General features: G+C 35.1%; 1 protein-coding gene across 1 annotated transcript; it reads right to left on the reverse strand.

Moving 5' to 3' along the window:
* Positions 1-8,312: 8,312 nt before the first annotated feature.
* LOC126795582 (uncharacterized) lies at positions 8,313-10,669 on the reverse strand. Its single transcript, XM_050522394.1, has 4 exons — positions 10,531-10,669; positions 8,871-10,376; positions 8,630-8,748; positions 8,313-8,429 (listed from the first exon to the last, which is right to left on the reverse strand). Exons 1-4 carry the CDS (start codon positions 10,667-10,669, stop codon positions 8,313-8,315), a joined length of 1,881 nt encoding a protein of 626 aa, XP_050378351.1.
* Positions 10,670-12,081: the final 1,412 nt, after the last annotated feature.

The following is a 12,081-nucleotide window of genomic DNA, read 5'->3' on the forward strand; positions in this document are numbered from 1 at the left end:
GCCGGTGGCTGAACTTGGGTAGTTGGTCTTTGGATGTCCCTGGGGTGGGCCTGGGCACTTTTTGGGCCTAGGTTGGGTCAACTAGTCGAGTTGTATTCTGGCCCATAGTTTTTATTTTATTTTTCTCTAATAATGCTCCTCATTTTGTGTGAGTGTATAGTGGGTCTCGACCATGTATTGCGTTTTTAGTTTTCATTTATGTTATCTAATAGGTAGCGCCTGCTAAGGGTAACTTGTCACCCTTTGCATGATCTTTATGATCGTAGAGCCTTGTGCTTTTAGTGGCTTGATGTCAAATGAATTCGTTTCATTCCAAAAAAAAAAATTAGTTTTCTTCATGGTTAAGTATAATTTCTATAATCTCTTAGCTCCTGTCAATGTTATTGTGATTATCAATTATTTGATAGCATGCCTTAAGTACGTGGAAGTGCACAACCACACATTTGAGTTTCTTTAGCTGAAAAAGAAAAAAGAGAAAACTTTTGACCGAAGCTATCATTTGTGGAAAAATTCTAATATACATCAATGTATGTTATACATCCCACATCCGACGGTCGATATTGTTTTGTGAGTGGGGTCAGAAAAATAATATCCGTTGTCAACTGTCAGATGTGGGATGTATAACATACATTGATGTATAATAGATTAACTCATTTGTGCAATGAACACAGTCCCATGACCACGAATCGTGGAAATTAGGCATGAAATGAAGATAAAGGAGGCATGAGAGATACCTAAAAATAAACATAAATGGACCATAAAGGAAGTTCCTTTTTCTTTATCGTGCTTTCCTAATCGTCTTTTAGTTCTTCTTGGTCTATTCTTCGAGACATTATGATGTAGAGCATATGGCGGAAGGGATTGAGGGGTTGATTGATCGCAAAATCAAGTTTGTTTTCAAATATGACGACCAGTGGCAGAATCTTAAATAAAGTTGCAGTTTGGTGAGTTGCAAATTTGGTATTTGGAATCCGATTGACTATCATGATATATTTTCGAGAAAGGAATGATGTCAGGAGTCAAACTCGTCGCTTCGACAGAATGTGTGTTTTTTCGGGTTTCTAAGTTCGTTTAAGACCACAAAACAACAGTTTTATATATATTCAGAATTTATGTTTTTTAGTTTGTTTTGAATTTGTTTGGTTTTATTCCTTGGGCTTTTAGGGTTAGTTGTTAGTTATCCTAGGGTTTGTTTTACCAGTCTTCAAGCATCCTTAAACGGATGTATGTAGACGATCTATCTTATTATTATTCAATAAAATAAGAGTTTTTTTCTTATTTTCTGGTGGACTCCAGAATTTATTTTTAGAGTTCTTCACTTGAGATCACTTTGTTACCTTTCGGGTTTATTGCTCCATACTTCTACTGCGTCACATTACTAACATTTTATTTTCAGTGTGAACCTTATAAGATCGATCTGCCAAGAGAATCCCTACCGGATCTGATTAGCATAGCAATTTGCTAATTTTGTCGTAATATCCGTAGCTAAGTTCAAGTTTTCTTGTGCTATTATTATTGTCTCGGAAACAAAAGAACTCATACGTACTGTCGTGAGGTACCGTATGTATGTACATATATATCTAAAATACATAGAGTATACAATTACCTGCGCTTCTGAAATACAAGCCACAAGTAAGACTACGAGCTTGAGAGACTTGTAGCCAAAATTACTTGATTCATATAAGATTATTCATAGTTCGTTCTATCAATTGATTCGAGGAACAGACGAGTGACACGACCTCAAGCCATTAAGTCGAGAATAAGTTATGGCTAAAATATACTTGAGGACCAAATCTAGGTGACTAGATTGCACCCCAAGAAATATGTATACAAGTTTGAAGCGTATAACAACTTCAAATAGTAAAATTGTGCCCGATTCATATTACGAGAAAGACAATATATACTAGTTATTAGGTATTCTCTAATTTGTTTTATGAGCTATTGGAGTACCATGCTTAAATAAAGTGTTGAAAATAAATTTTCTTAGGCCACTACATCTGCATGAGAATTGTATTAGCGATAATGTTACGACTAAAGTTGCTATTTTACTTAAAATGAGCTACTAGCTAAGATAAGATAAAACTTTCTGTTCCACCTACAAATTAAAGACTTTCCACAAATTTGTTAGGCCTTTAGGAACAGCCTCTCTTTCTCAATCCTTTGAGTGCAGCCTCTTTCTTTAGATTTGGTTGATGATGACTTCTCTATGATTCTCGACTACTTTGAAATATTGATGAACCTTAAGAGTCAATAACAAAACTTATCATTGAGTTCGAGCAATTTTCCCCCAACTTCTCAATATACACTCAAATGTATCACATATCTATCAGACTATATAACATTATCGAAAGAAAAAAACTATATAATGATGTAAAAGATTTGATATCAGGTGATTCAGACCCGTTCCCATGACCAGAACTCGCCAATTATTGTTGTAATCGTGTGTATTTTTCTCTCTGTGTCGCCAGATCAGGACACGTACGTATTTGGCATCGGATACCCACCCAACACGATAAACATTTGCAGAGTGTCCGACTCATACTCCACCACCTCCCCTTAATTTTTTGTAACGAATCTCCACTAGGGTGGGGGCAACTCTTATCTTTTCCCAAAGACGAAGAAGCAACCAACTTTCTCCCTCCCAATTAGGGTTTAGGCAACCCCCTCTGTCCCCCTATATAAGCCCCAACTCTTGGCTCTCAAGCGCAGCAATTGACAATAGTGCTGGTTTTGAAGTTGGATGGGAGGGCAAGGTAGACTTGCGAGGAAGTTGTAGTTGGGATGGGAGGCTGGGGAAGAAATTGTTATGGAAAAACTACTCTCTTTCCTAATTTCTTTCCTATTCCTCCCATCCCTCCTCAATTTCCCAAGGTTTCTCCCTTCCCTATTTCTGTCCTTTTGCTTTCTTTTCTTCTCATGGGTCATGGTAAGATTTTTGCTCTGGGAGTCAAGTTCTTAACTTTGCTTGTTTGGTTGTTTCCTTGAAGTAGATCTACTATGTTTGTTCTTCATGATTCATGTTTATGTGCTTGTTTTTCCATTTGCTGATTGTTTGTTTCTGTTTTATGAGTACCTTTTTCTCAGAAATCAGAAAAGATGTCTGATTGGTCGGATCCATAGTTTTTTGTCAACATATATTTACAGTTCCAGAAGATATCAAATTTATGAACAAATATAGATGGCTGATTTGGTTTATTAGACAAAACAAAATGATGCAAGCTTGCAATGTGTGAGGTTCTCTTCATATTTTCTATCCAGAAAATGAGTTCAATTCCTTGTCTAGAACTTTCAGTCGTTAATATTCTGGAACATGTCTAGAACTTTGTTTCCGATCAAAGCCTTATAATGGATCCTTGTACTGTTACAATCTTACCTACCTAAAGCCTCAGATCTACCGAACTGTGATGTGTGAATCGTAAATAATTTAACCGAAATAAAAATATTCATTTAGTAAAATGTGACTTTCAACACACAGTAACTAAATATTTGTATAATTTTTTCATTATTTAACCGTCATATAATAATAACAATCATATAGAGAGTTGATGAGAGAGCACATTAGGCCGGAATTTCTAGTTACTGATCGCCGGAATAAATTATTAATTTTATTAATTTGTAATAAATTTAGTTCACTGGTGGTAGGAATTAGAAATTTGATCACGGGATAGCTGGAATTATAAATCCGGGTACCCACTAACAATAAATTACCAACTTCCTGTACCCCATAATAATAAATTATTGACCATTAATAATTATGTTATTGACCCATAATAATCTTGACCCGAGTAATTATGTTACTGAACCCAGTAATTATATTACTACACCTGATAAAATTTGATTAACTGGTATAACCTCACACTTAAATCAAATAAAAACAGGTAAATGCCAAAAGGATAGGACCACAACAGAGTGAGCCAGCATTATTGGCCTCTAGTAATTTTTTTACTACGGTGTAATGAGAGGAAGCAGCGCCTTCGTTCACAACCAATGTCGTCAGTGAAGAAAGCAGAACTAAACCGAGAGACAAAGCAACCAAAGCCTGGATTGGATTGGGTTCAATTATTGGTTTCCGCCTAAACCTTTCTAACTATGGTGCCATAAACAAAACTACGGCACTGATGTCTCTTGCCTCCGCCTTATTTTTCTTCTGAAACTCCCTAGATTTGAGACAACGCCTTCAACAAAGACAACGACCTCGAAAATTAAAAAACAAATTCAAAATCTAGTAGTACACAAATTTCTTTTTATTTGTAATAAATTAAAAATAACAAATCAAAGTTATTATTGAATTTAAAGTTTTTAATTAATTATTCTAAAATGAAATTTTTTAGCTCTTTCGACCTACTATTTATATTTTGAATATTATTTTTATATAAAAATTATACTTTATATATACTATAAAAATTAATAAATTAAGTTTAATTAGTAAACGAGCTAAATATTTCCAGAGTCGAACAAGCCGAATACTTGTTGTTTAAGCTCGGCTCATTTTTAAGGTCGAGCTTAATATTGAGTTGTGATTATGATGAAGACTTCATCTAAGTTGGCGTCGGGGTTTAAAGAGAGATTTCAGAGATCTGAAGTTACGAAATAGAAAGGAGACAGTTGAAAAGAGAAATGAGATATTAATAATATAAGTTTGAGTTGACGTCGGAGTTTAGAGAGAGAGAGATTCAGAGATATGAAGTTACGAACTAGAATGAAGACTGTTGAAAAGAGAAATGCGATGATAATAATATAATTGTCCGGACAAACATTGAATGTGCATACAAAATTGAATTGGGCAAGTTTTAGGGCTTTTCTGTTCAAATGGTCATTTCCCCTTAACTGAATGGCTAACGTCGGAATTTAGGAATCGAGACCGGCACTGGTCAGGGAGTAACGTGAATATGAGTTTAGCCGAAAATTCTTATATACACGACAGTGGAGTTACACGGCATGTTTTTAAAGACAGGTGTCCACATCAAGGCCTTCAATATGAGGCTTTCAAAAGATCTAGTGTGAGCCGCTCATATTCTTTTCTGGCTGGGAAAATGAAAGTATGAAACGAAAATGCAGTAAAGGTAGATGGTGAAATCTTCAACTCAATCTGCATTCCCCAACTACCAAACTTTTCCTCCCGACGAGTCTTTATTAGTGAGAACCGAGAGATGATGGTAATGAAGAGAAGGAGGGAATGACGACAATCAAAGCAAAAGAAGCTATCGGGTTAAAAAATGTTCATATGTTTGTGGCTTGGTGGTTTTCATTTCAACGTGGCTTTGATTCTCCATTGTTTACTTCCTCCCTATTATATCCAAGGCCATATAGTTAGTACCACATGTTTTCCAATTGCTCCATTTTTGCTGTGAAATGTGAGTTGATTTGCATTATTTGGGTTTTAATTGGTTTTTTGTTCTGCTGCAAAATCTTGTATTTAATAGCAATCGGATTGCTTATGTTGTTTACGATAGTCTCAATTGATTTGGCTCTTATTATGGGAAGAAGAATGGGCATGTAGGGGGTAGTACCCTGTTCTGTCTGGAAATCTAGAATTCAAGTTAGTCATTAGGCGTAGTTAACGTCTTTGATTAACGACATAGTGTATGTTCACGGCACATGGCCGTGTATGTTCACGGTCGTGTACAAAAGATATTCCGGAGTTTAGCTCGGTTTCAATTTCTGGAAGCTAGATATAGAGTTGAAGATATAACTGAACAAAGAATAAAAGATCCATTATTGTTCCATTTCAAGAACCCAATTCTGGTGAATCCAAACGAATGCAAGCATATTCTAACGTGGTACATTGGCTTGTTCACCTTGTTAGTTGAGCAAATCCCAAGTTCCAAACAACCCATCATTGTATGCATTTTTTTAAAGGACGAATCATAAGACCATATTGAGTAAAAGTAAAATCAATACAAGAACCTTTCAATTGGTTCCAGACTTCCAGTTATTGTGCTGTGATACAAATGTCGACGTGAACTCCAAGGGCTAAGGTTTGTCTTCCTTCTCATTTCCAAAAAAAAAAAGGTTTGTCTTCCTTCTAATAACCCTCGAGGGGTCTCTATCATTCATTACACATATAAGGAGGAAGAAAGAAATGGAAACTTGACGAGGCATTGACACACATATAATGGGGTACGTTTTCCTTTATATTTTTGTCCCCAATTATTGAAGTTGGTGGAAATATCTTTCTCTTATGAGTTCAGCCCCAGGGCAGCTGATACATATTCCCCTGTGCAAGTCTGAAGTCGACTAGTGAAATAAGAATACATAATGCATGATATTTGTGGTCCTTCCAACTTTCATGAGATTCTTTGATCAAACTTTTCCTTCTGTAGATAGATGCCCACTATGAAAGATTAGAAAGAAGATACATAAATACTCGAATTGGAAAATTGAATTTCCACCTGTTCGAAAAAAAACTTATTTTTGTTTATTGTGAAAAAAAATTATTATAAAATTAAAAAAAATACTAATTATTTATCTTTCACGCATATAAATTATTTTCAATCAGAATAAAATACACCCATACGTTAATTATAATTACGATATAAATTGGGTTTCATTGCAAGGATGTTATTGCAAATATTAGAGATAGTGGACAAATATATGGAGGGACTAAGGGAGAAGTTATCTGCAAATGAAATAATCCTTATTGTTTTTTCTATTTTAATTTTTATTTTTACATTCTTGTCCCTTAATTATATAATCACATTTAAAAATAACATAAAAGACCATATTGAGTAAAAGTAAAATCAATACATGAATAAATTCCAATCATTTTACTAAATTTGGTTCAAATTTATTTTTTAGGGAAGGGGCATAGTTTCATTGTTTGAAATCATACGGTCACCAAGATCAAACAAGAGACTTGACAAGTCGAGTGAAGAAAATTAAAATGCACGCTACAGCTAAACACTCTAACAACATGAGCAAAAAAAGTTATATATTCCACACAATCTAAGAATTGAAGTAAGGACTAAAATTTCGGCGATAACAGAAATATCGAGGATCCGAAAATTAGAAATTTCGATGGAAATTTTGGAGAGATTTTGATTTAAAAAAATAATTAAGTAAGTTGATGGAAATTTATATAAAAACATGGAAATTTTGAAATGAAATTTTTGAGAATTGTTTATTTGATCAATTATCTACTATATGTCATAAGAAATTATTATACAACTATTAGTTTATAGTGAGTTATAGTAATTTGAGGTGAAATAATTGTCGAGCATTATTAAAAATCTACTTAGAAAAAAAAAAAATATATATATATATATCCAAATGGAGGCTAGATCATCACGTCTTATTTACATATGATACATTAAATATGAAATTACATGAGAGGTTTAGAACCACATAAATGATTTATGATGTACAAAATTTTCACTATTTTCATCATGTTCTTAAGTAAAACTCTGAGTATATTGTGAAGAATAGTCATTAAATGATATTTTCCCTTTATAATTTTACATATATTGACTTGTATGTCAACCATATGGGTCGTAGGTGATTGACTGTGGGTTGTGGTACTTGTAATTCCCATTCGGATCAAACATTCCTCAACTTTGACCATAACCATAGCTTTTTGAAGATTATGTATCAGATTGTGTCCATATATTTTCACTTGATTGCATCTCATTAGAGAATAAATATGGTGGATAAGGCATGTTGAATTTCCCTCATAAGAGTAAGGTCTATTATTGGTTCCTTATATACCAAAAGGGTTCGATTCCCCTAAAAAACTAGTTCGGTTTTATTTCAATTTTAGGTGAATGTTGAGACATGAAATACAATATATAATAAAAATAATCATATATAAAAATAAGTTTGTATAGTAGAGTTGACTATAACTTTGTGCTCAAGGTTCGAAAAAGCGCTAGACAGTATGCAGGCGAACAACCACCTTCTAATGCCTAGACGGCTAGGCGCATAGACAGTTTCGAATTATTAAATATTTTTCTATTTTTATACATGTATTTAAATTATTTTTATGATTAAAAATATATAATAATACTCAATAGTAATTTTGAAAATAGTCTAAATTCACAATAACTTAAATGGAAAATCCATACAAATATTAGAACAAAATACAAATTATAAAAAATGCATACCTAAATCTCAAGTTATTCATCTCCAAATCTTTCCCTAACTTCTTCGGTATCAAACTAAAACTCAATGTCTATATCTCCTTCCTCATCTTTTGTGTCCTCATCCGAAATAAAATCTTCATCATGAAATTCTCTTATTTCCACACTCCTAGTCTTAGGCCGGGTAGGCGCATTATCCACTCCCAAAGTCTCTCCCTCCACAGTAGTAATAACCGACTATTTTTCTTCTTCATCATCACCACCATCAACAATCCACCCTTGAAGCTTACTAGCTTCCTCACCCAGTAATACATCTACTCCCAACTCTTGTATTCTTCTCTTTTTGTTGATTATCTTAGCATTAAATTAAACATAGACTAAATTGTTCAATCTTGAAGCATCTAATCTATTTCTCTTTTTTTTTTGTGGATCTACTTTAAGATAAAAAAAAAACATAACATCAACACAAGAATAGGCAACTTAATAATTTTTTTTTTACTATAAGTATATGCTTAATTTGTCTCCACACTCAACATTTTAATGAACAAACTTACCCCCTCAAAAGTACTCAAATTTATCTCGTATCCAGAGGAACTTGTAGTTAAAGAAAGTATTATTCTTGTCATTCTTTGTAAATAGGGAGTACTATTTCCATAGTTACACCACCATCCAACTACATATGATTATGAACAATTAAAATTAATAACAATTAAATGTTAATAAACAAAAACAAAACCATAGAAATAAATTAATAATTATGCATATAATATTTTCAACAAGATAAGAATTTCTTACCCGGATCATACTTGTGATCATTTTTATCACATCCCATTTTAGCTAGTGTTCTTCCAAACCCACATTTTTTGGCCTTATACACCAACACTTGTTCATTGGCCACAACACTTTGAGCAACTTCATTACCGAGATAGAAGGTCTCCACACAATGAAAGAAACCTTCCATGACAACCGGATCAAATTGAATCTCTTGATTCTTAAAATAATAATAAGGGTTTAGAAAATAACCCGCCAAATGCAACGGTTGATCAAGCCGACCACGAGCTTTGTCATCAATGATATCGATAATTGGACGATAATTAGCCTCCACATGTTTATATGCCTCTTTAATTTCTTCCTTTGCTTTGAGCAATTCTCCATATAAAAATCTCATCGATGACCTCCTATCTTCATCCACAAGGCGTAGCACCTTAAACAAAGAACCAAACACTTTTAAACAAAGTGTTACACCATTCCAAAAGAAGGCACTTAATATGGTACTATATGTCAACTTTCCCTTAGGACTTTTAAAATGCTTCATATTTGTCCACTCATCACAAGCAACCATGCACCTCAACTCACTCTTCTTCTCCATCAAGCTTTGCAAAGTTAGAAAAGAAGTTGCAAATCTAGTAACTCCCGCCCTTACTATGTCACACTTCTTAGTATGTTTCCTCATTAAATTCAAGGTCTTGTGATATGCATAAACAAAGATAGTGAATGATTTTGCCTTTTCAATCACAATTTTGAATCTTGGAAGGTTACCTATTCCTTGAAGCATAAGATTAACAGTATGTGTGGCACAAGAAGTCCAAAATATATGTTTCCTCTTTTTCTTCAACAAAGTCGCCGCCGCCATATTGTTGGTAGCATTATCCGTCAGAACTTGAACTACATTTTGTGGACCAACATCTTCAATGCACTTATCAACATACTCAAATATATATGCCCCGGTGTGTGAAGAAGCCGAATCCTCCCTTGAAGAAAGAAAAGTAGTTTCATTCTTGCAATTCACACGTAAGTTCATAATACTTCTTCTTTTCCAATCGCTCCAAGCATCGGTCATGATTGAGCAACCATTTCTTGCCCACTCTTCTTCTTGCTTCTTGAGTGAGGTTTTTGTCCTCTCAACTTCTTCTTTCAACAATGGTTCTCTTAGTTGATATTGAGTAGGAGGTCTATAACCCGGATCAAATTGTCCAACCGCTTCCACAAATCTCTTGAAACTATCATTATCAATGACATTAAAATGAATGCCGGCTTCATACACCCACCTAGCCAAATATTGGTGCACACTATGCTTTCTTTCCTTACAAATGACATCATTGATGTTTTGTTGACGTGTTCTCTTACTTCCATCAATTGAAGAATCAGGAGTAATCGAAGATGCATATCTATCTATAGGGCCAAGAAAGTGTGGTCTTTTCCTTGTCCCTTGGACCTCAAACTCTTCTTCCAAATCAATTGGAGCTTGTGATTGTGAAAGATCTACTTCTTCCCTCACTTCCTTCTCACACACTTTCTTATCTTTGTTTCATTTTTGCTTCTTCTATGAATTTTGTAACTCTAGATTTGTCGGCATCTGTAGCATTCTTGCATCCTGCCACTTGCCCCTTTATGTTGGAAATGTGTAGCTTGATTCTATATACTCCACTACTCATTAGCTTCCCACAAAGCTTACACTTCACTTTATCTTTGTCATTTGGATTCACCAACACAACATATTCCCATCCAATGTCGTCCGAGTTACGCTTTAATAAATCAGTTGTCTGACTTGCATCTATAGGTTGTGTAGCATTAGACCCTCCGGAAGACGCCATCAAATATCTCCTATCATTCAATATCATATGATTCATATAATTTATTCATTCATTCAGTCCTAATCATATCATATCATATTATTCATATCTTCATTCATTCATTCATTCATTCATTCATTCATTCCTTCAGTCTTACTATCCTAATCATTTCAAGATATTGAGGGTGTTTAATTTGCAGTATTCATGTTTAAATGTCTAACAGCTGGAAGTGGCGATCGGCCGGCCAAAATCCGACCACCACCAATGGCTACCAAATTTCACCACCACAATCCAAATAACATTCCTAACAACTTTCTAGTTCACAACATCAACCAATTTCAACTCTAAATCGTCCAATTTCAACAGTTCCGAAAACCCCCAAATTCAAAACCCTAGAAATTCAATTCGTCGATTCTATCACTTACCATTCGAATTGGTTCAATTCCTTCGGTGAGATTGAAGCATGGAATGAGGCCTTTAAAACGCACCAAGCATCCCAGCCTATGGTGGCCGGAGGAGGGAGTTCCGACAAGAAGACGCGGTCGGCAGGCGGACCTTCTAGGCGGCACCGCTCGCTCACGGCGCCGAGACATGGCCGGTCACCAACCCAGAACGGAAGGGTTTCCTCCAAGCTTTCGAACGGTACCCGTGCGGCGGCCTGGAGTGGTCGGACGGCTTGAAGGCGATGGGTCGGGCTCGGCTCGGGGAAACGCTGCTCTCCCCCTTTTTTTTTTTCTTCTTCCTTTCTAAAAATGGAAACTTACCCCCCCCTAAATACAAAATCTCCACCGTGAATAGTAACTTTCCTAAAGGGGCGTTTCTCCGACGACACACTTTTACGAGAATATCCGAACCCCAAAATACTAAAATCAGATTTCGTTTACGAACGTACCTAAATTTGGATGATAATACTATTTAATGAAAATAAAAAGATTGAGGTCGTATCAGTTAGAGGATTTTTTACTGTTAACTAGTGGGCAGTAGCTATTAGCCTATGAATGATTGTTTTGGCATTTCATGCTCTTGTGTTTGGTATTTCTGCTGTTCTGTTTATTTCCGGTGTTGTTTATCTCTGTGCCGCAGAAGTCACTCAGTTCCTGCTGGTTACATACTTGAAACGGTTGTTTTAAGAAAGTTTTGGTTCTTGCCATGGGAATAGATCTTGAACTGCCTTTGGGAGAACCTCACAAGAAAGATAACGGACCTAGTGGGAATAGTCATATGGTAGATGACAGAGAGGAAGATATTTCTGGAGATCAAGTCATTGTAGGTGTAATAAACGTTCCTGTAAATGATAAGGAGATTGCTAGAAAAACTAGAAGTGTGTCAAATTCGAAAAACAGGGTAGATGCCAGAGATGAAATTAACTTGAATGCTCCAAAAGATATAGAGCTTCATGACAGAATGGAATTTGAATCGAAGGAAGAAGCTTT

The sequence above is a fragment of the Argentina anserina genome, chromosome 5 (assembly GCF_933775445.1).
Source record: "Argentina anserina chromosome 5, drPotAnse1.1, whole genome shotgun sequence".
NCBI classification, from domain to species: Eukaryota; Viridiplantae; Streptophyta; class Magnoliopsida; order Rosales; family Rosaceae; genus Argentina; species Argentina anserina.